A 25,023-nucleotide genomic window follows, 5' to 3' on the forward strand; every position below is an offset into this window, starting at 1 on the left:
GTACCATTAAACTAATGTTAAATAAAACCAACATGTCATTTGTAGATATCACATATATTGTCAATCAGTTTTAGTTTCAATCACATTTGATACACTTCCTACGAATGTAACATAATTCGTAACAGTTACTAAGTATTGAAAAGTGAAACTTTCAATCATCAAATTAGGTTATATTTACAAATCATAAAAAATATTCTACGACGTAATCTGAAACAAACAAAAATACATATCAACTCTATTTTTGAGACAAAAATAGGTGCGTACATATTACTTACTTAATTTAATCAGTTTAAAAAGTTATGCTTCATTGTCCATCAGTCGGGAAAAGAAGACAAAAATATAATGAATCATCATTTTCTGTAACGTTTACTACGCAATAAGCACATTTAATTGAAATGAAATGGGATAGGCATCTGTCTATTTACGTACCTACATTTGTGAATGTTTAGTAAGAATACCCATCGCTAACGTTGAAGTAAAACATCGTGACGAAACCTGCACGTTAGAAAAGGTTGCAACCTTTGGAAAACGAACTGTGGCCTAGGCCTAAGCCTGTATGATGATAACAATTGTAGTAGACTATAGTTTAATACAATTCACTTCGTTTTATTTTAATGGTGATGATGTTGGTAATGTAACATAATAAACTTACCAATAACATTTTGCACGCGTCACCATTGAGAGTAACTGTAAGTATAGACAAAGTTATGTTTATTATGTATTATAAAGTTAACATATCTACTTTATTTGTAAGTTCTGGCAACGTTGTGACGTAAATTTTAACAAATATATTTTACATATGAAAATATAGAATATACGAGAAATAAACTTAGTAGACATGACTAACTGAATCTAAGACAAACTGGAATTTATGACACAGATAACATTCAAGACTAAGGGAGATTTATAACAATAATTATAGTGATAATGTTAAGTGAGCCATGACGATAACAATAACAACACTTAAGTATAGTTTGACAAAATGGAAGATTTTTAGATTATCTGCATAACGCTTGGATTATCTCAACGAATTTTAACGTCGATAAATAATTAGTTTTATATCAATTGTATGCAAAATAATCCACAGTAAAGGCTCCGAAATGTAAGCAAATAATAAAGGCTCTCAAATATAATTGACCTTTGATTAGTTCTTTTTCATTGTGTACAAAATGTATAAAAATTGGTTTCCACCGACGAAAATCTCTTGAACTGCAACCGCAATCACGAACACAAATCTGTAAATAAATAATGTTGCATAAATATGTATAACTAGTATGACGAATTGTTCAAAAATTTACATAAATTTTATCAGATAAAAAAATGTGCGTCATTATGCATCTGTCGGGAAAAGAAGACAAAAAATTATTAAAATCATCATCGTGTGTCAGTAGCGCCACGCCTACTGAAAATGTAGCCGTATAAATTCTCCCAGACATAGAGCACTATTTTGTCACGGAGTTGCTCCCTGTCGCAAAATAGCAATCTCTGATCGGAAGCAATAGAAAGGCAACGAAATTTTACGGTACAGTACAGTGGCACTAAATGTAGTGAATCGGTTTAATTTTATAATATATGTATGTATATATCGTGAAGTCGAAAATAATGTTGACTTTCCAAAACATTTTTAAAAATTTCAAATACCTGACGAGTCTGACCGTAACATCTTATCTCTGGCAGTAAAGGTAGGTGATATATAAGATTACCATCTGCAAAGAAAGAAAAGCTTTTGAAATGAGAAAATACATTAGTATCGTTTAATAACATAGTTGATTTAGGAGACCGATGAAAATAATACTACGACGACGACGTACATAGAAGTCTAATATATTCACCATAAACTCGTGAGGCCATATAGTTTCATGAGCTTTATTTATTATTGTGTAATAATTACCTTATATGAATCCAGACCATATCTAGCTAAAAACGGACACCTGCAAACATAAAAAACAATATTAGCAATGTGAATTTAATGATAATAGAGCTGCCACCTGAAAATGTTTAAACGGAAAGAAACAAAATTCAATATATTAAATTGTAGGTAATGTTACGGTTCCTAGAAAGAAATGTTGCATTGAAAATTTAAATGTCGTTTAATTATAGTTTAATGTGCATGATTTTTTGTTTCATAGGCGTCATAAAGCAAATATGTCAAGTAAAAAAGAAGTAACTTTGCACAAAATGTAACTTAACAAGTGAGTAGAAGTATGTGAAGTGCTTCCTGTCCAAGCAGACAATGAAACATTAAGGAATATTTATTTATTAAATTAAAAAAACACATATAATTCAACGTATTTTATTAATTACGAATTGTAAATATTGCGCTGATGATGGATACTGTGAGGGATGACAATCGCATTATTTTAAAAGAAAGCGAACTTGATAGAAACTGGAATATCTCACATTATCACTGTGGACTTCATCTAACAATTCACTACACAATGGTATCAAAGAAATCAAACGGAGAAATTTTAAACGAGACTTCTTGAAGTAATGAACTGTATCAAACTTTTTACGTCACACTAATGCTCCCGTGCTTACGATAAGAACAGTAAGTCTATAAGTATTTCAAACATACTGACTGTTAATATTGTAAGAACGGCAGAATGGCATAGTATAAAAAGAGTAAGTAGGGCAACTCCCGCCTATTCGGCGCGTAAATACCTATACTTCGCTCGGAGCGTAGGGTTATTACATTATTATTTTAGTTGTGCCTATAGGTTGAAAACATAATTCGTAAAAAAATAAGAGATCATCGCAGTATTCTCGAGCTATGAACTTTTTTAAATGCTGAAGATACTTTATACCAGTATCGCGGATTCGTATGTTGTTTATGGAGTATGATTATGAAATAGAAAATAAATGTGGAACAATTCTGAATTTGAGGCACCCTTGTTCAAACTACCACAAACGCAACAATGAACGTCTGCTATTTCGTCGTCTAGTATTATGACTTCTTGCAATAAGCCGACGATTTGATGTCAATTTTTAAACGTCGAGTGAGCGCTTTAATTCTATTTCAATCACTTTTTCCTACAATATTTCCTCACAACCTGTTGAGAATGCTTACTCAATAGTAGTTCACAATTGTGTTGGCCCTCGATCTCTTGGATGCCTCTGTACTTGCTCAAAACTGGACAGCACAAGCAATATTAAATATTTAGGTGTCATAATTGACCAACATCTCAATTTCAAACAGCATATAGGGGCGCTAACTTCTAGAGTTCGAAAATTGATTTATGTTTTTAAAAATTTAAGATACTCGGCCAGCAGCGCCCTTCTCAAATCAGTTTATTTAGCCCTTTGTCAATCACTGTTACTTTACTGCGTTACATCCTGGGGCGGTGCACATAAGACCACTCTGATACACCTGGAAAGAGCGCAGAGAGCTGTTCTTAAAGTGATCAACTTTCGTCCTTTCGATTACCCAACCCACAAATTACTAAACGAGTGCGATGTTCTATCTGTTCGGCAACTGTTTATCCTACAAATAATTTTGAAAAAGCACTCAATTACTCCATATGATTACATGACTGTAACTAAGCAAAGACGATACGATCCCTTTTCATCTCGTACACAACTCCGCACAGCACACTCACATAGATTCTTCTATAGATTCTTCTGCTTCCTTGGCACATTCCTTTATTTTAAAATAAATTCTACTTTGCATTACTTTTCATATGAATAAAACTGAATGTAAAAAGACCGTCAAATTTTGGCTTAAGAGTAAAACCTACAATGATACCGAGGACTTGTTGGAAGTTATTTCATAATTTATATTTATATAATAAGTAATGTTTAATTACTTATCTTTTATAAATTATAACTACTTATCTTTTATTTGTTATATTTATAAAATCTTTATTTTTTTAAGCTTTGTTATGAAAAATGCACTATTATGCCTAAAATACAGGTACACATGTACTTAGTTTAGGCATCGCAATTGCACTATTAGGCACTAAGATTAAAATGTTTAATTTTACCATGATTATTTTATATAATTTACATTTTTTTTTTTTGTTTATTACTATTTATTTTAATATTTTATCTTCAATTACATTGTTTTCATTATAATTGTATTAGATTAAGTCATATTGAAATAAATTTATCTTATCTTATTTAATGGCGCGTGAGGCGACTTGAGCTATGCAACGCGCGTGCACCGCGAGATTATGCGAATCTGTGGGTCCATACGCGGCGCGCAACGCGGCTTATACACGTGTAAGGCACAATGCTACGTTTGTATCGAGTTACCATACTTGTCTTATTATATTATGCTAATGGGTCTCCCGTGAAGGGAAGGTATAGTCCATTTAGTTTTAGTAAAGCTTCTTATGATGAAGCTTATTACGAAATGTAACACAATTTATTTTGAGCTTTTCCAAGTTATGTGACAAGTTATGGTTACATACAACACTTCACCGCCATAATAGTAGATTTGACACCTACCTTTTGTTTTAACATACCACCTAAGAATAGCAAACAAGTTTATTTCGTACAGTACCTTTTGCTATTATGTTGATTTGATAAACTTTTTGTGCAAAGTTACGTTATAATAAGTAGAACAATCAATATCACAAGCTTCGCTAAAGCTTCAGCTTTAATTCAGAGTTTTATAATATAAACAAGTCATAAGTCCTGGTTTGCACTTCTTGCAATAAATGAACGCAGCACATATTATAAAGGTATTCGTAGATTTATTGGCATGAAGGAATATAACTTAAAAATAGGAGTAAAATACTCATCTTCATAAAATGGTTAATTATTATATAATAGAGAAATCATCATCGTAACATTAGTTAGGTTTCTGTTGTGCAAATAGTTTAAACATGTTAATAGACTATCTACTTTGTACACTAGGAGTACATTTACAAAAATTATTCGGAAAGTAAAGATTCACAATTTTATTACGCATATTTGTACTCATACTGGACAGGAGAATCGAACGCACTCGTCTTATATATTTACATCCAGATGTGTACAAAAAATCTGCACCATCAGTTCGATAGTGCTCGCCGGCGCAATCTCAAAATTCAGAACGTTCTGAATTCACACAATACTTTGATTTAAACAAGAAAAAGTCAATGGAGTTTTAAAAGCGATACCCATGAAAGTGTTGACCAATATTGCAGAGTACATTAATGAATTCATAATTTTCCAGACGTGAGTGAAGAAACACTTCTTAAATAATTTCATAACAAAATGTGTACAAAGGCGAGCTGATCCAATAAAGGAATCTCTTCTAACTAACCTTTGAACAACCGAGGGGATAGTTTGTTCCTCGTTTCGTAACGTCGTATAAAAAATCTACAATAGTTTGTTATAATTATTAATACAAAGATTGAACACAGAAAAAAATCCTTTGATCCGGCTGGTTTCGGAATATCATGGTGGTGAAACATCCTGACATTCCATAGAAATAATTAAAATGCTACTAACTCAATAATCACACAGGTAAATTACTAGTATTATAATTATTTATACACAGAGCGCACTATAAGTTTCCGGAACTGGCCACTTACATAAACAATAATTAAAAAGTAATTACAACATTTGAAAATGGAACTCTTTGGCTGTAGAATACAGTTTATTTCATCTGACTGTCATTTGTTTTTACGTTGTGGTGTCATTTTAGAAATTGATTCTCTATATCACCATGGATTTAACTCGTGAAAATTTTAGTAGTATGATTTTCTACGACTTTAAGTGTAATTTCAGCTCAGCGGAGCTTCGCTCGGCTTCAAACTACTTTTGGCGATGAAGCCCCATGCAAGACGACTATTTATAGCTGGTTTGCAGAATTCAAATCGCGCTGGTGTGAATCTCAGTGACGAATTTAGTAATGGTCGCCCGTCCACTGCTGTGAACAACAAAAACATCGATGCTTTGCGCCGTATGATCTAAACACACAAGCATGTGACATACCATGAGATTTGGGCATCTTTGGGCATAGGCATGAGTCAAATACAATCAATAATACACAAACATTTGGGTGTGAAAAGCTGTGCTCTCGGTGGATCCCACACAATTTGACTGAGGCTCAAAAAACAGATCGCGTCACTTGGTGCAATGCCATGCTTACCAGATCCAGGGCGTCAAATTTGGTGTGGGACACAGTAACAGGTAACGAAGCATGGATTTATAGTTACGATCCCAAAACAAAGCAGCAATCGAGCGTATGGGTCTTTCGAGATGAGCCGAAACCAATCAAAGTGGCGTGCGTGCAAAGTGCTTCTAAGCGGATGATTGCTTCTTTTTATAATAAAACTGGACACGTGGCTACTGTTGCTTTGGAGAAGCGTTGTACTGTGAATAGTGATTGGTACACGACCATTTGTTTGCCGGACGTTATTGACAAACTCCGTAACAATAACTATAAACGCCGTATCATCTTGCACCACGATAATGCCAGTTCTCAGACGGCCAGACAGACAAATGAATTTTTGAAGGTGAACAACGTTGACCTTATGAGCCATCCCGCGTACAGTCCCGACCTGGCACCTTGTGACTTTTGTTTATTTCCAAAAATTAAGAACCAGTTACGCGGCCAACGATTTCCATAATCTGAAGAGGCTGTCGAAGAGTATGAATAATATGTTTCAGAGATTGTCACGGAGGAGTGGCATAAATGTTTTCAAAATTGGTTAATTCGTATGAAAAAGTGCATTTCTGACAATAAATTCATTTCTGACCATTTATAGTATTTTTTTCTTATTCATTCCGGAAACGTATAGTGCGCCCCACGTAATACTAAACCATACATAATCAATGAATAATAATTGTAATGTAATCCATAATAAACAATGGTCGGAATAGGGTGTTCCCAAGGATTAGATAGAAGTCTACATATAAGCGTTACATGGCGCCCCTAGAATTACTTGAAAATTCAACTTCAGCTTCCCAAGTGAGTTATTTTATCTTACGATGCAGTAAAACTATTCCGGAATTCGAAAAAAGTAATCAATTAATATTTGGTGGTTTTAACCACTCGATGTTACTCCTTCTATCTCAATGTAGACATTTATCTACTCCTAAAAATTTTGGGAACTGTGGGAAAGTAGGATGAGGGACAAATTAGTGCTGGAACGCAGGCACCCATAGCCTGACGGAATTGAAAGAACTAACCAAGATAATTAGTGGAAAGTTGAAAAGGATTTCATACAGGACACACATAACGTTTGTTATAAACATATTTGCGGCATATTCATCTCTACGACGACAAATATGCAGTAAATTCAGTTCATCCATACACCAGGAAATGTGGTCGTACTTTTTCAAGCTGAACATAATCTTATAACCCAATACAATATAGCGTTACTATAACTAACAAGCTGAAACGCTTTAGTTTAATTCTTCAATCTGTACTGCAATATATCGTGTATTAAACATTCCTACCTACATTAATATTCTTGTAATTGTATCCTGTATGTATAAAATAAATAATAACTTTCCTCGTTAATTGATCGGTTTTCAGAAAAATCGTACAAGTAGTATATAGTGGTCCATTGAGAAATCTTTACTTTCCGAAGAGTCAAAACAGAACATTTGGGTCACTGTTAAATGCGCTTTATTCGCAGAATGACTATGTCTGGGTACATAAACCCATACGAGTACATAAGAAAAAGGCAAATATAATAATTGCCGGATGCAAGGTCGAACAGTGTCACAGATTTAGAGACCCACGAGTGCGACAGCGAATGTTACAACAGATAATTTCTTCTCATATCTGTGATTGATCACACAGGCTATCGCAGACAGATGGATCATAAAAATGTGACTGGAATTCAACCTTTCATGCCATTGGAAATATAAGTTACAACTTACCATACACATAATGACGTAGTTTGAGACAGATAGTGTCGTCGATGTCGGGCGTGAGGAATACTGTCCTCAGAAAATAACACAGTTGTATTTTTCTTCAGTATTTCCAAATCTTCCTTTATCTCCACAATCCTTTTTTACAGCTGTTTGGAAAGACTTTAAAATTATAAAATCTGAGAAATGCACGGTAGTGCACAAAAGACATTAACGAAAACTGTAACACTTGACAGTGAGAAGAAACGGGTATGATGTAAAACATCAAAAAATTGGAGAAAAATATCAGCCTTTTCTGCAGAGTATCAACGATGATATGAATACAACATCATTTCATTTTTCAGACGTTTTGAAAATACGCCGAACTTGATCTGATGAAACAATTGTCACAGAGTTGTAGCACAGAGCGCTCAAATTCGCCTAGACAATTAGAAATTCGATTTGAAACAAATCCATTCTCATTAGTCCATTACTATTCAATATAACTTTTGTAAAAAAAAAAGAGTTTATGACGTTGATACAGATTAAAAAAGCATTTTTCTGAAAAAAAACAATAACAAGAAAAATGGTTCTTATGAAAAGTGCGTAGGAGCAGAAATTGATATTAACTGGTCACAGGTTAAGTTTTTTTTTTATGAAAATGTACCATCACATTCAAGATACAGAAAACAAAATCAAAAGTATTATTAGTGAATGGACGCTAGAAGTGTGTACACTAATCGGCATGTAATTTTGAATATCCTTTGGGGAATATTGCAGCGTCTCTTTTTTTCTGAAGGACACTTTGCAGTTGGCCGATGATGGCCTTGACTGCACCACCGGATAAAATGGTAAGCTGAAGGCTCTGAACCCGTTAAAAATTAAAGTAGCAGGCCTGAGGACTGCTGGAGACTTCCGGTAAAAGGGCGTGCTGTAGGGATAAATCTGCGCGAGTATATGCTGAACTGGGGGCTCTTCGTCCTCGCCGGTGAGGACGATCATGATGTGTAGATTATTTATGGCGTCAGTTTACGGTGCTCCTTAAAACATGTTAATTGCGTAGGCCAAATAGCTTATAAAATTATAGGGTATATTTTATGCTGACAAAATAATTATTTTATTGTAAAATATTTTCATGGAATCTTAAGAATTTTGAACATATATTTCATATATAAGACTATAGAATTATTTATTGTAAAGAATCTGAAATGTGCAGTGTGATAATTCTGCTTTACGGAAGGTGCCAATCCACATTTTCTCTATACTTACCTGTAGTTAGCGTGTGTTACTTAAGTTTTATACCCAGTCATTACTTTTTTTTTCCAAAAAAAATTATAGTATCCAATGCAAGAAACAAATAGAAAATATACATAGTCCATGAAATAAAAAATAGGACTATTTAATCGACCATATTTTTGGCCTTAGATAATAATTATGTCCATTTCTTATTTGTACTCTATTCACAAACTACAAAAAATAAAAACCATTGTTTAAACATAACAAATGTAAGTAATAAAATCTAGACCTTTTGTTTCCATAAACCATTTGCAGAGCATTTATTTACAAAAACTGACTGGGTTCGTACATTAATTTTCAGGTATTTCTTTTACATAAAAGCTTGTCTAGCAAAAAAGCAACTAACATTCTTGTTAGGTTTTAGTAGCAAACCTAGTAATACCAACATCGTTTAAGAACTTACAAGAGATAAAATATTTTCTCATACAAAGGAAACAAATAATTGTGCCCCACAATAAAACAAAAAAAAACATCATATCTCTCTCTCTATAAACCATAATCTCTTCATAATCTTTCACAAAACTTTACTTTTTTTATATTGTTTACCTTTAATAACCAGGACTAAAGATCCTGGGCCAACGTGTACTTCACGAGAAACTTCTGATAATATAATTATATTAAAAGCTCGCCAACAGACCGTGGAAGGACGTTATGCAGAACGGCTAGATGGCCCGCCACCTGACAATGAGGTTGAATTATGGCCTATCTGAAAACCCGGTTGGGAAGGCCTCATTTAAAGCTAATGAAACAACAAATAATGTGCAATTTAGCACGTAAATTTAGTTTTATTGTATTGAACGGGAATTATTTGCCATGACGAAGTCTTGTATTAATTTAAATTTATGACATGCTGTTTGTTGTTTCCATTTGCATAAACTGAAAAGTTGCTTTGGAACAAGTTGCAGATTTCGTACATACAATAATATTTTATCGTTTTTAAAATCTAATAAATATTTTAAAAACTTACAAATAATTTATGGATTTTTTTATAAGTTTGAAAAAATTTTAGTTTAAAGGACATTCTTTTTATTTTTTGTTCCCCAAACAAATGACAAAAGATGCCTCCTCTCGGTCACTTTAAAATCTATTTGTATATACATAATATATGCTGCTTATGTTAAAATTTCCCCAAATTCCCTAAAACTCAAAGCACACTGGTAATCTTTTGGATAGATGGGCACAAGGAGGAGGTACTACTTTGGCTGTCATTCTCATACATTAACGGGTGAACGTGTTAAAAACAATATGTGTGGCAAAACATTTCACTACGCACTTCTGTTTTTTCTAAATCGTTCAGTAAGTTGAAATAATTAATTATATTCGGCTGCAACCCTAGTCAAATCGCTAATTCGTGATAGTCATTGCAAGTGAAGTCGCAGTGATACAGCTCTTTACGTCAAAACTTTATTTGCTTGCATTTGGACACAAACCTCTTCCATATTTATTAATTGAGCATCTTCAAAATCAATTAAACAATAAGAAAATTTTTATTTGCCAAATTCCTTCAAAAGGCTGCTACAGCGAAAACTCCCAGCCGTTTACTTATACTTACTGCTTTTAAACTCGAATTAGTTGGTAGATGAACCAAATTATCTACATACATTTTAAAAGTGGATAGAGTTTAAATAAAAATATAACTGCATGCATTATGGAGCAATAGTCCCACAAATATAAAATTATTAATAGCGGCTCCAATAAATAAGTTAAATAAAAAAAATAGGAACACTGAAATAAGAATCAGAAATATGTAATCTAAGTTCTTAATTTATTAAAAATGTATACTCAATTCACGAATAGATAAATTAAGTTTCACACTAAAGTAACCTAACACATACCTATCTTAAAAATAAACATAATGTACTATCTTACTAAGATTTGCCGAGTACAAACCTACCCAAAACCTAGTTCTATTTTGTAAAAAATAAATTTTTCATACATAAAATAAATTAATTTAATCAAAGATTTGGATATGGATTTTTCCACTGTTACGTTTAGGTCAAAATAACTTGCATACGTTACGACATTATTATAATTTTGCTTCTAAAAATGCTACAAGTGACATTCTGAATGTATGTTTCTTATATTTGGTAGTAGCGGTTATATAGCAAGTTTAGATCTAAGAACTGTTAAGTGGATATATAAATAACATACAAGAATAAATATAAGAATTTCCGCCGGTGTGTAGAATGATATTTATATATTTATGACATTTGAAAAGCGAGACAGTACTCGATGTAATTAGTAAAATCCAAAATAGCTCGTATCATACTGTAACAAAACTATGCATGCACTCATTTCCCTGAGTGTTGTCTTTTACCGTTTCAGTCATGATTGCTGCCAATGTATTGATAATATATTGATATTTTTAAATATATGACAGTCAGTTATCTGCCAATACATTATATATATTTGCAATATTCCTTCTATGGAGAATTATTGTGAAAGTAAAAAAAATTGGCAATAAATAATCTTTCGATCGTTTCCTAACAACCGTAACCGAACAAAACAATCTCAGCGTTATTTAATCTAACATATTAATTAAAATATGTATTACTTTACGTTAAACCTACATTTCAATGTGATCAATATTGTTATTGAATAAATGATGTGACTTCAAAACTATCGCCAGCCAGAACAAATTATGGGCAGATTTTAGAAAAAGTTTGTTGTTAATTTAATCGTCATAAAATCGTCATAGGGCTGTTCATCGACCAAGGAACTTAGTGAACGCGGTCAAGAAAACACTACATTTGTACGAAATACATTTACATCAAATGTATAAAATAAAGATTTACGAAATGTCAACCCCCCAAAATTTGTCTAGCTGAAAACTCCCGCACAGATGATAAATGTGCAATATTTCACTAAGACGTGATACGTGATGCCACGAGTGTTTAAGACGCTGTGATTAGAACCGACGACGTTTGTTAGGGTAATCATCCATTTGGCGGTTGTCCCAACCGCGTCCCTGCATGTCGTCATAGCCTCCGCGTGACATGTCGTACTGGTCTCGGTAGCCTCCGTCCTAAGTGAGCAATCATAATACTTGCCAATAGTTGTCATTGCATAAAAAACAAGATAATTCAACGACAAGTTACCTTTACGAATCACATCGAAAAGGAACCATCATTTTGTTCACTTACGCAGTGTGCTAAAAAGTAATGAGTTGATAAATTAAGAGAAAAATATATTTTACACCACCAATTTCCTTTTTGTAATATATTACCAGGTAAAATTTGTTTAGCAGATTTTGTGATGTAGGTAACTTCTAAAAGCATCAGTAAAATTTGTGTAAGTTTCATTAAGTCAAGTAATAATCTTTTGTTTCCATATAATGTCGTGATTTCATACCAATGGAACAGAAAAAATTACAAAAGGCGGTCGTCAAATTCTCCGATAGGGCGACATATAGTTTTGTTCAGAAATTATATCTATTCAGCACAATAACGTCATAATTAGCGAACGACTGATATCAGACACTGCCGTCACCAACATATGTCAACTGACGAGTTTGACGATGTCTATGTGCACTCTTTTGTCATAAAATATTATAAGAAGCATGCCAAGTCTTGAAAAAGCGGCTGTCACAAAACCTGCACTTTGTAAACCACTACCAACGTTCATAATCCTAAGCAAACAATAATTCGTGTTACAACGTCATTTGGACCCGAACCGTATTCGAAACACTGCCATCATAACGACACACACCTAGCAGAAGGGCATCCATCACATACGGTCTGGATCGCTTGCATCCAACAGTCCAACGCGTTCTTAATCACACGAGCTACTTATCTTGACCATTAGTCTCGTGCCCGCGTAATTGGATATCTATTTTATGAGCTAGGTGGGTCCGCCTAATGCGACATCAACATGCGTTCTTTGAGCTGTAGATACCTTTATTTGAGTTTCGTTTATGTTTCGAACGCCCTAATCATGACATTGAATGCGCATCATTCCATTGACGTAATTTTGTTAACTAAACACAAACGTAATGACCCACTTGTGTCCGCAATTTTGTTTCACAATAGTGATTGGTAATTAAATGACGAACAGAAAAATCAGTTTCCAACTGTTTCAGAGAATATTTCGAAGTTTGCATCCTTTATCGTTCAATGAAGTACCAACCGCATAAATGCGGAGCATAATATTATATATTGATATTATTTATTCGTGTGAATAGATATAATTTCTTGACGCCAAACATTTTATTTTACGGTTTCTTGCAAGTTCATTTTTTTTAAATAAATTATGTAGATATTACATATCGTATTATATACATTACAGTAGAACCTCCTTAAAACTTCTAACACCCTATATTTTACCACGTATTTGAAATTTGTCCAATGATCTTATATACGTAAAAAAGCAAATATGTTACTGGCATCCGCATCTTGAAGATTCGAAAATAAGACAACTGCAAGATTTATAAGGACGCATGAACTCCGGTCATAGATTAGTGGCACTGATATTATGTCTAAATAGACACCGCAAGTACCGCAATCTGCATGAAAACCAAGCTTGCCATATTTTTGTGCCTCCTATGGCGTCATAAGCGCTATTTAGTGACGGGAAACCTCCTTCGGCATTAAAGCGATTGACTAAATCCAAGACGTGGACGCAGCACGTACTTGAAATAATGATTTTTCAAGTATTTGTTGCTTTATAAGAAACCGTGAAATATTAATATAGTAAAATAATACAAGTGACCGTAGCATGGCAGTAACGTCCCGTACCGTCACATGCAATATGTGATAAACGTCCCCGTGACGTGTTTATTTCAGTTGATAAAGCTATGTAGCCATTATTAAAATATTTTTCTTTTAATGCGAATACAGAATGGGTAACATACGCACCAGAGTAATTCGTCCTCGAGTGATTTTGTTTAAAGAAACAATTTCGAATTCGATCGATCAGAATTACAGTTACCAAATAGTAATGGACTATTGTTATACATTATCATGAACAAGGATAACGATATGAAATTGGGTATAATGAATGCTATATCTTTGTCGTTTAACCATCGCCGCGAAAACAACGAAACTACAAAAAAAATGTTTTTGTAGTTTCAGGTTTTACTCATTTTACATTATATTCTTTATTATTTATTTATTTCTAATTACCCTCATGTGTTAAAAACTGTTTTAAAAATGTACTCTTCACTTTTTTCCCAATAATTTATATAATATCAATTTGTTAGTTTTTATTATTTATTTTTATACCGTTTGTCGCGCTCTGTTTTTAGATTGATAAAATTACTGTGCAGAACTGTCAAAATGTTTTAAAATCAGCTGTTTGGTACTGCGATATTCTTTTGCAGCCATTGGTCGAGGCTCTTGTGATAAAATTTTATAATGGTGGTCTTATCTCTCGAATTTGACGACAGCTAAAGGTGGGTATAATAAGTTTTATCGTGGCAGGATGCTACGGGGGCAGAATAACATAATTATTAATACGTCCTTTAGTAATACTTTAACACGTGTTTTTTTTTAAAGTTGCTCCGGAAAACTAACAAACTTTTATAGAATATTTTTATAACATTTTCTAAGGTCTTAAGGATATCATCCCTTTGGTTCCTAAATCGATCAAAATCGAGAATTGTGTTGCATCAAGTTAACATCAGTAATCGTAAAATTTGACCAAAATCATAAAGACGGTCGCTTCTTTATGATTTTGGTATGCACGAAACTTCATGCATTCTACAAAAGTATCGCACGTTTGATATTCAAAGCCTACTAAAGAAGGATCACAAGTGTACTGCACCAAGTAAAAGCCGCAATACATTACAAAAAACTATGAAAAAAAAAATGTATTACGAAACACGCGGCGTACACTCGTTTGCATATTTGTTTTCTCGAAATTAATTCAAAATTAAAATAATTCACTTTAAAATAAATTATACATATTCTGATTACAAAAATATATAACTGTAGAAGGAAACCTTCCTTGTTTATTTCAATTCTCACAGCTATGGTGTTTTTACTGCTTCTATTGGCATAATTAGGCATTTTTCGCGTTTTCTACTGATGTTTAATTACGATAAAGGCCAGGTTTTGCAACGTGTGCGTTTTGAAACGTAGCAGCGGCAACTAGGCGTTTATAGCTGACATTGGGCACGCGAAGTAAGTACCCTTGCGGCGTCTATTTAGATGTACGTCTGTGATAAGTGCAGATTATACGAGCATTATAGGCAGAAAAATCATAAATTCGGTAGATGACTGAATAGTAATCGGGATACTTATTTATAGAGATTTGTAACGTACGTTTTTATGCTATCTTACATTATAAAATAATTTCTTGCCTGTATATGAAAAATACACAGAATTGAAATAAAAATCATATTTTTGATTTGATTAGAAGACCTAATTAATGTTAATGTTTAAGTGCGGAAGACCAATTTATTGAACTTAATTTAAATTTGTTGGAGGTCTATACCCAGCATTAGACGTCATTCGGCTGAAATGATGATGATGATGATGATGATGATGAAAGGATAGGGATATAAGGAACAAATCTATTTATTACCTTAGAAATAGCATTATAATAAATAGACGACTCTATTTGACTTACTTATCAATGTTTTTCACGTTTGTTTAATAACAAAATATTTTTTTACCTTTTCCATTGTGTTTTACTGCTTACCTACTTTACGGAATGTATATATATATATATACAATCATCTATGACCCGACAATGCAAATCACGCGCCATTTTTTGAAAAAGTTTTTATAGGTTGCGCGACACATTTCAAACGTTGTCGATTACTATGAACGTAACATATCTTGTGTATAAGATCATTGAATAAGTCTAATTGCACTTTAATAATAAATCCATCGAATTTACCTAACCATGTAGAGTATACATCAGTAATGAACGAATAAGGCAATGCCCTTAATAGAGATGAAGAAGGCTTATATTTTTTAACAAGCAATTGTCTTCCTAACTCAATGCATTTATTTATTCATAATTATTTTATTACAAATAATAATAATTACGTATTGATGTTAATTAATTAATAAGGGAATTCTTTAGTAATTTGAGTGGTAAATAATTAATGAGATTTTATTCATATTTTTGGCAATTATGGTCTTTGGAGATGTGTTCTTAATTCAAAACGTATATATATAGTATACGTATGTATACATTACGCAACACTTGAAACACTTGAAGGTTCTACTGTACCTACAAAAATAGTAATATTTCAATTCATGATGCACATGTTTTTCTAATACACTTACAATGCGACATATTAAATCATAATCCTGAAATAATATAGTATTATCTTAAGAAACGAAAGTTTGTACCAAGAATTTACCAATTCCGGTAGCGCTACGTGGTACAAACTTGAAAATCAAGCAAAGTACTCACCATAGGCTTCTGTTGGTCGAACATGCCCTGCTCCTGACGATCCAACATGGAGTTCAGCCGTTGGGCCTGAAATTATTGTTATAATTTTAATTAAGTTATAATATTAATTAAATATATATGATTCTATAAACATTTAATTCTTTTGATATTCCCTATTGCGCACTCACTGCCGCGCAGCGGTTTCGCCGTTTTCTGCTTTTCTCGGGCGTAGCAGAATATCAGTACACGTTGTTCTAATTGAGCAGCAATCACACTGAGCTACGGCCGTTATATCATCACAGCGCACACATGCAATGCGTTGCGAGCTTTTATTCTAATGCCTTACATATTTCTGTGTTTGTACATCTTGTTAGTTGATCTTTTGTTTTTTAAAATTGAAAAAATAATGATATCTTGTTTTAATGCATATATTGTATTCATTGTAGTGTTACTTTTTTTTGTAGTATTGCTTTTTTTGGATTAGTTTATTTATTTATTTTAGTTTGTTTATGTGTATTGCATGTGTGTGTTTTGTGATTAATAAACAATTTATCTATCTATTGACATGTTTTACAGCTAACGATTTCTCATGGTGGTTTCTCGAACTGTATGTAAGATGTATTTATTTAAAAAATGTTCTGTAAATGGCTCGAGTCTGAAATGGGTGTGACAGTAGCAATTTGTGGGTTGATATAATGGTGTGTATACAATGTTTCTTAATAACGATAGTACGAAATGTGAGCGCCCGACTGCCATATTTGTTTTGTTGTTGAATATACACCGCACATTGGTGGAGATCGGACTACTTGAATAAAAATAAAAATGTTCGGTACGGGCAGAACCTGCACGAAGAGGGTGTTCTCCTGCTGGCGGCGGCGCAGCTCGTCGTCCTGCTGGCGCATGCGCGTGGATAACTCCTCCTCCTGGCGCAGCAGCTGCTGGCGCTCGGCCTCGCGGCGCTCGTCGGCCGCGCGCTCGGCCATCTCCCACGTGCGCTTCTGCCGCTCGCGGTCCTGCTCGCGCTGCCGCAGCTGCTCGCGGAGCAGCTCGGTCTCGTGCTCGTATCTGCGCAAAAACCGTACCACTCGCGTCACACGCTCATTTCGATTGAGTGGCGGTGGTTATTGAAAGACAACAAAGTTATATTATTTTCTGTGTTACACACATGCATACTTACTTAGCGTACTCCATCTGAGCTTCCAGCTTCTCTTCTTCTGCCGCGAGTTCTTTCTTAAGGGCGTCCTCCTTCTGACGATGTAATTCGTGGAGTTGTTTCCACCTCGTGCCGTACTCGTGTTCAAAGCTGCTAGCCTCGGAGAAACGCGGCCCCAGCTGTGTGACGAATACGTAACTATGAATTAATACGATTGCTGACATAGTAAATAACAATTTTATGGAATTAAAATTTCTATAAACCTCGCGAGCTTTGAGGAATTCGGGGTGTTTCTTAGGCAAGTTCTTTTCAGGGTAGCCATCCAGTTCATCTGGCTCTTCAAAGCTCTCTACAATGACGGGGCGAAGTGATCTGAAATAATATTAAAAAATTGGTACATGTCGCAAAAATTGTCATTCTTTATAGATATAATAATAAGAATAAACTTACGATGTAAGGAAGAAGCACTTCTCAGTGCAGTTACGAATCGCCGCCAAGGCACTTGGCTTGCGTACATATTCGACCACGCCTTCTCCAAGACTCTTCCCTCTCTCATCCACCTTCACATAAGCCCTTTCAATCTTGCCGAAGATTTCAAACGCACGATATAATAGTTCATTGGAGACAAATGGCGGAAGGTTTTTCACGCGAACAGCGCTGTTGTGAGGCGCGAATCGAACCCTGAGAGGTTTGCCACTCCTGACTTTACCATCCAATTCATGCTTTGCTCTTTCGGCATTGACTCTGTAATCCTATTGAGAAATATATTTTATTTGAAAAACCAAAATTATAAATACAGTACAGGTCCACTGGAATCTCATGACACGAGTTAAAACTTTCATCTGGCAATCTCTATTTTACATCTCTGGTTTGACCCGTTACTACATTTCATACCTTACTTCTCTATTTGTCAAAAAACCAAGACCACAAATGATTTAATGTTTTTATTTCGCAAAACCTCCCAGAACAAAATTTTAAAAACTGGTCAAACACAAGTTGAATTTGAATGCATTAGCACATCCTAATAGCCTAATTACATATTGTGAAATAAAAACGTGCATATTTCATTAAGTGATTGCAGTTATGGTATGAGGATAAATAATTCTTTTTTGCACTTAAATAAAATTAATATAAATACTGTCTGACCAATAATGCAGGACAAAATACTTCAAATAATATTCCATAATTCTGAATATTTTCTTGAAGACTACCAAAACTTATTTGATTATATAAAAAGTTAACAATTTAAAAGATATATACCACAGTTTTTTTTTAATGCTAAGATCCTAAAAAGTAATGGTAACACAGCTGTCACAGGGACAGAAAAAACATAAAATTTTTCATAACTACTTTAAAAAAGAATTCATCAAATGTCACTACACATGTTACGGTATAAAACAAGGATGACTCGGAGTAGTTAATGAGTAACTCTGTCTATCACATTTTCATGCCTAAACTGCTGAATCTGTTTTGTTGAATTTTTATATAGAGATAATTGGGACCTAGAAGAAGCACATAGGCTAGAAGAAAATAGAGGCTGAAAGTTGGTGTATGTTGGTGTGGGGAGTACTAATAATTTCTCAAGTAAGGAATCTGAAAATTCATATTTATGCCCTTTGTAAGTATTAAACAAAAAAATAGTATAGTACAGTAGGCCACTAAAAGTATTTTTTCTAAGCAGACTAAGTCACGGGCACCAGCTAGTAATATATTATAATACCAATTCATGTCAGTATTATCAAATGTTTTTATATATTCACCACAGATACGAAGTTAACATTACCCACAAAATAACTATAGCAAAAATAAATTTAAAATTTGCAAATCGAAACTTGATTCCATGATTCCTTGATTTAAAAAAACCCTGTAGTTTTTTTTTAGTTTATATACAGTATTTTTGGAGATTCGAGTCTGTCCCTGCAATAACAGTGTACCACAAATTAAATGATGAATATTAGTTATAACTTAATTACTATTTATAAAGCTGATTCCTATCTAATAAATAATGAAACTTACAAGTATCAAGTATGTACAATTTATACCATGAGGTACTGTAAACTTTAATTTTGTTTAAAATAAATGTATTATGAAACAAATATTAAACTTACCATTTTAATAAATCCAAAGTTTTTCTCCTTATTAAGAAACAACTCAGCAGTTTCTCCATAGGCACCAAACATGCCCAATATTTCCTCTTCAGTGACATCATTGGTGAGATTGCCAATGTACAAACGACTTCTTCCATTGAACTTCACTTCAGACTGGTCAAGTGGAGGCAAGTCCAGTATTGGTCCTTGTAAGTCCTTTAGTTTGTTTGCTAGCATTTGTTCTTCTCTTTGAATTGGTTTACCTCCATCCATTGGTCCACGACCCCCTCGCTGCTGATTACGTCCTGGCCCTCCTTGTCCCTGACCCTGATGTCCTGGACCTTGTTGTCCTTGACCTTGGTGTCCCTGTCCTTGATGTCCCTGACCTTGTTGTCCCTGAAGTGGGCCCCCTGCCCCTTGTCCTCCAGGACCACCTTGTCTCTTTTGGCCAAATGGACCACCCTGTTTATTAGCTATACCTCCTTGCCAGCCACCTTGTTTATTGGCACCATAGCCTCCATTCATATTCTAAATAACAAATAAACAAACAGTGTAAAGCGCAGGCCACACCGTAAATGAAGCTAAGCCAACTCAGCTTAAGATAAACTAAGAAAACACGCAGTAAGTAGTGATGAGCTACATTATAGGTACTTGCGGGGGTGAAGAGCGACATATTTTGTGGTGTGAATCGAAGTAAGAACAGACGCCCCAGCTACATGAGCTAACCTAAGTTAGCTTAGCTTAATTCATAGTGTGGCCTGCACTTAAAGTAAGTAGGTAAAATATAAAATGTTTTATTAAATGATAGAAAAGGAAAAAACATACATTTTGATTCTGATTTTGTTGAAGGCGATACTGCTGTGTCTGTGGCTGTTGTTGTTGCGACTTTTGTTGCTGATTCTGGTTCTGTGGAGGTTGATTCTGTTGCGGAACTTTCTGCTCCGGAGCAGCATTATCAACACTGTCCTTAGGGTCTATCTTAGCTGGTATAGTGAGTGCAGGCTTCTGCTGCTGCTGCTGCTGCTGCTGCTGTTGTTGTTGTTGTTGAGCCGGGATTGGCGTAGCCGGTGTCTGGGGTTTAGGCGGCTGTGTTAGAGGTTTCTGTGGCTGAGTTTGAGGTTTCTGAGGCTGAGTCTGAGCTTGCTGCTGTTGCTGAACTGGCTGCGCCTGCTGCTGTGGCTTCTCGGCAGCCAGCGGAGGATTTGACTGTAGCATACATTTGATTTCATGGAAGTATACATTATGACGCACTAAAACTAGTTCTAAGAAGTCATCAGTTTATTATAATAATATTGTTATTTGTATTCTTATATTTTAATAAAGCTCATAGTATTAAAACTAACAAGAAACATATGCCACGCATTATAACCGTAAAGTTCCCTACAATAGAAAATTGAAAATGGCGTGCAATGAAGCCCAGCCTATCAAGATGGCGGCCGACATCGATACCTTGGCATCGTTATGTATCTTTGCATGTATCAAAGGACTGAATACTTTAATGTATATTCGTAAAAATATAAATAATAAAGTTATCGATTAACAAAAAAACGGTTAACTCACCTCATTCTGAGGTCGTTGACCCCCTTGATTATTTTGGTTTCTCTGCTGATTGTGATCAAATCTAGAATTGTTGCGGAAATTGCCACCACCGCCAAATCCCCGGTTGTTTCCACGACGGCCACCTTGTCTCTGGGGCTGCGGTGGTCCTCCAAAGCCTCGGTTGCCGTATTGATTCATGGCGTGCATATGCATAATCTGCAAAAAATTTGAGCAAAGTAAAAGGACTACTTTAGACTCTATATATGTAATTTAACCATATCAGCATATCAATTCTGGCAAAATAATAAACATCCTTACCTTTCGTCAACTATTATATACTGATTTTCTGTACGAAGCAATAGACAGATAGTTTTATTTAGCTAAATCAAGGCCCGACGCTGCGACGACACGACCACAAACACGACACGTCTAATCCAAAATGGCGTCTCTTTTTTTTAATAATGTTTATGGCCTGGCATGGTAGCAAGGCTTTTAAACGGCCCATTCACTACATACACGGCAGTCCGCCGCGCAGGCAGGAGACTGCTCACACATCATCCTGCATGTGACCCATGTATGGAGTCTCGCAGGTCGTATTGCTAGGATAGAAAAAAATAAAAGTCTAACGGTATTCCAGAACTCTACTCAAAGCTCAAGTACTGACTTGAGCATTGAGTAGAGTTCTGGAATACGACCCTAAGACGCATTGCAAGGTTACAGGATGACTTGCACGCTGCGACTACATTCATAATCCTGCATTTTGCGGCGGACGGCTAGGCTGATTGCAATGCAGAATAACTGTCTACCTTTAATTTATTAACAGTCTGCCTTTCTAATGTAATGCAGGATTATGGATGTAAATAGTAGCAGAGTGCAAGCCTTCTGCATTCCTGCAATTGTCCTGTGAGGCTTCATACGTGGGCCATACGCAGGATAGTGTGTGAGCAGTTTCCTCCCTGCGCGGCGGACTGCAGTGCCAGTAGCGAATGGGTCGTTTAAGTGAGAGTCGTCATCGTTAGTGGACATTGTGTGAGATTGCGTCTTTTTTGTCTAAAAAATTATTTCTTACGTCTAAATTTCAAATTTATATGGTATAATACCAAATCCTTGATATTTAACGAGTATAGTGGTTTCTGCCACGACTTTGGGCAGAAATACCCGGATGGGCAGATTGGGTTTTAACTATACTAAATTTATGGTTTTAACCCACTGCCCATCTCCTTATTAGATTATCAGTATTTTTAAAGATCTGTGCGATTGTGATCGTAATTATTTATTGATTATTGTGGACATATGGTGGATGATTGTCCGACATGGCTTGTAATGTGAATGAGTAACTTTTAGCGTCCAGTTACACGAGGAGAAAGTTTTCGCGCGGCCGACACGCGGCGACCGTTCAATTACCACGCCTCCATGTACATTAATGACGAATCTGAATTATATTTACTAGGCAACAACACAAATTCCTCTGAAGAAATCTACCACGCGGCCGCGACTCGGGCCGCCACGGACTCCGTACGGTGATTGCACGGACGTCGCGCGGGCAGCCGCGTAGACCAAATTCAAGCCCGCCTCGCCCGCGTGCCAGGGACACTCATTTAAGTTAAAACGTAAAAGCTAAAAAAATAGAGCGTTATTTGCCATTATAATTAGACGCACGCGGTCGCTACGCGGTGGCAACGCGGACTCCGCTCTTCGACCGCGCGGCGGCCGCGGAATGAGCATGATGAAATTCGTGTCGAATAAATGCGCCCTTAAAGTATAGTTGTCTATGCTTTACCATTCATATCATCGTTAACATTAGACATGGGGGAAAGCGTTATGTTTCGATCACCGTGACTACCGTTACCAATGATATTATACTTACACTTACAAAAAAATCACTGTGACAAATCACCGTAATTTTGTCCGTCATGATAAACGGTTTTGGCAAGCGCTTAGAGGGCAAGCTGCTACTTTCTAGTAGTCGTTATAATAATCATTTTGATGTAACGTTTAATTTCATTTGAAAAATTGATCTGCAATAATCTTTAAATTTTTACGGTGTGAAGGTTGCCTGTCGCATTATTCGTTAATAAGACCATGCAACATTGTTTATTATTTTGGATCAATTTTGTACAATTATCTTATTTACAGTATTTACTGATCTAATTATTCATTTCTTGGTTCATAATTAGAATTTAAAAATAAAAGCGAAATACAATGAGATGCGCAGTCGCCAGTCTCTTACAGAACGGAGTTCGCGCATAATTTTGTTTATAAAATACGTCGCAGTCGCATGTCGTGACGTGAGTGACGGTGACAGTTAGTGGAACGGAGGAACAACCTATGTGATTTTGGAACGAACGTAGTTCACTAAGTAGTCTGTGGTCGTTCTTTCATAAAAAATTACGGTGACATTATTTGACGACTGATTCAATACGCGAATGTAAACAAGGCATTGGCAGTCTGAACTACCTTTTCATTTCCTGTCCAAGATATGACCGTGCCTCGTTTTTTCAATCTATAATTCGTTTACAAATTTCTTTACCAACATCTGTTCCTCTATAATTATCGTATAATAATTATTCCGTTTAAAATACGTTGGCTCAGTTCATAAGAAAAAATGAGTAAGGAAAAATGATATTAAATTTTAGATTATTATTAATCCAATTATCACTATTTCCAGCTATCACCATGTCATTTCCATTTCCTTTCATAATTTCTATCCTTCATTGTTTAGAATTACCCATAAATACACTACCTATCCTATCGTGTTAATCACCTTTCCAAAATTCCTCTCTCTCTCATCTGCACGTTGTCCCGGTTGCGTCCTCAGCAGTGTTGCTGCGGAGTCCGGGGTCCGCTTTCCTGCTTTTTCTATTCCACTTTGCGCGGTCTTCGGCATCCTTAGTGGTGAGACCATTGGCACGCATATCACCCTTGGCGACGTCAAGCCAGCACTTCTTGGGTCTACCCCTTCTACCGGGGCCCGGCGGAGGTGGCATAGCCAGACATTTGTTTCCCACGCAGCATGCCGGTTTCCGTAAGATGTGGCTGTACCAACGTAGGCGGCTTTCTTGCAGTTTATCTGCAATGTCACGGACGTGAAGGCTGCCGCGGATGCGGGAGTTTCTGACACGGTCTTTCCGTGAAACTCCACACATCCAGCGCAGCATCTTCATTTCCGTGACACGCAGCTCCTGCTTATGGCGCTCAAGTACGGGCCACGTTTCACTGCCATATAAAAGGACAGGCCTAATGATGGATTTATAGACCTGTCCTTTCAGCTTAGCCAGCATCTTGGGGTCACAAATGACACCAGTCACCTCACGCCACTTTGCCCAAGCGGCTGCGATTCGGGCTCTGACGTCGCAGTCGATGTCTCCGGACGCGCTAAGTACAGATCCCAAGTATTTAAACTGGCCCGTAGGCTTGACCGCGTCTTCGTCTATGCGAACGGGTAGGGGATCTGTAGCGTTGCAGACCATGTACTCAGTCTTCGCCACATTTAGTCTCAGACCGCCGTTCTCAAGAGACTCCTTCCACACATTCACTCGTCGTACCAGTCTCCCTCTATCCGCATCCGCCAGCGCAATATCGTCAGCGTACATAAGCATCCACGGGGGTTGCTCATGCGTGTCTCGGATGGAGCTTGAGACCTCGTCTAATATCACGCTGAACAGATAGGGACTGAGAACTGAGCCCTGGTGAACTCCGACTGTGACAGGGAAGGGTTTAGTGTCACCAACAGCAGTCCTAACCATGGAATCGGAATCGCGGTACATGTCTCGGATGATGTCAATATAAGCTTCTGGTACCCCTTTGGATCTC

The 25,023-nt window shown here is 35.8% G+C and overlaps 1 protein-coding gene across 4 annotated transcripts; it reads right to left on the reverse strand.

The window, feature by feature from the left end:
* Positions 1-89: 89 nt before the first annotated feature.
* LOC113227173 (hrp65 protein-like) lies at positions 90-21,670 on the reverse strand. Of its 4 annotated transcripts, none has more exons than XR_003310173.1 (13): positions 21,529-21,670; positions 21,232-21,426; positions 20,497-20,877; positions 19,693-20,199; positions 18,035-18,336; positions 17,848-17,956; positions 17,609-17,763; positions 17,265-17,496; positions 16,453-16,518; positions 1,892-1,931; positions 1,642-1,706; positions 653-1,235; positions 90-207 (listed from the first exon to the last, which is right to left on the reverse strand). XR_003310173.1 is itself a non-coding variant. In XM_026460053.1 (10 exons), exons 2-10 carry the CDS (start codon positions 21,421-21,423, stop codon positions 11,996-11,998), a joined length of 2,061 nt encoding a protein of 686 aa, XP_026315838.1. In that variant the 5' UTR covers positions 21,424-21,426; positions 21,529-21,670; the 3' UTR covers positions 11,039-11,995. The 4 variants fall into 4 exon arrangements, 2 of the variants coding, with proteins under 2 accessions (XP_026315838.1, XP_026315839.1); XR_003310174.1 differs by having other exon boundaries at positions 93-207; positions 17,274-17,496; positions 21,529-21,669; XM_026460053.1 differs by lacking the exons at positions 90-207; positions 653-1,235; positions 1,642-1,706; positions 1,892-1,931 and adding an exon at positions 11,039-12,112.
* Positions 21,671-25,023: the final 3,353 nt, after the last annotated feature.

Source organism: Hyposmocoma kahamanoa, unplaced genomic scaffold, assembly GCF_003589595.1.
Source record: "Hyposmocoma kahamanoa isolate Upper Pololo Valley unplaced genomic scaffold, ASM358959v1 202, whole genome shotgun sequence".
Taxonomy (NCBI): domain Eukaryota; kingdom Metazoa; phylum Arthropoda; class Insecta; order Lepidoptera; family Cosmopterigidae; genus Hyposmocoma; species Hyposmocoma kahamanoa.

Coding starts and splice junctions, on each gene's coding strand:
- LOC113227173 (XM_026460053.1), bottom strand. CDS start 21,423: ATGCATATGCACGCCATGAATCAATACGGCAACCGAGGCTTTGGAGGA. Junction 20,878..21,231: donor GTCAACGACCTCAGAATGAG/GTGAGTTAACCG, acceptor TGTATGCTACAG/TCAAATCCTCCGCTGGCTGC. Junction 16,519..17,264: donor TCTTCGTGCAGGTTCTGCCC/GTACCGAACATT, acceptor CAATAATTTCAG/GCCCAACGGCTGAACTCCAT.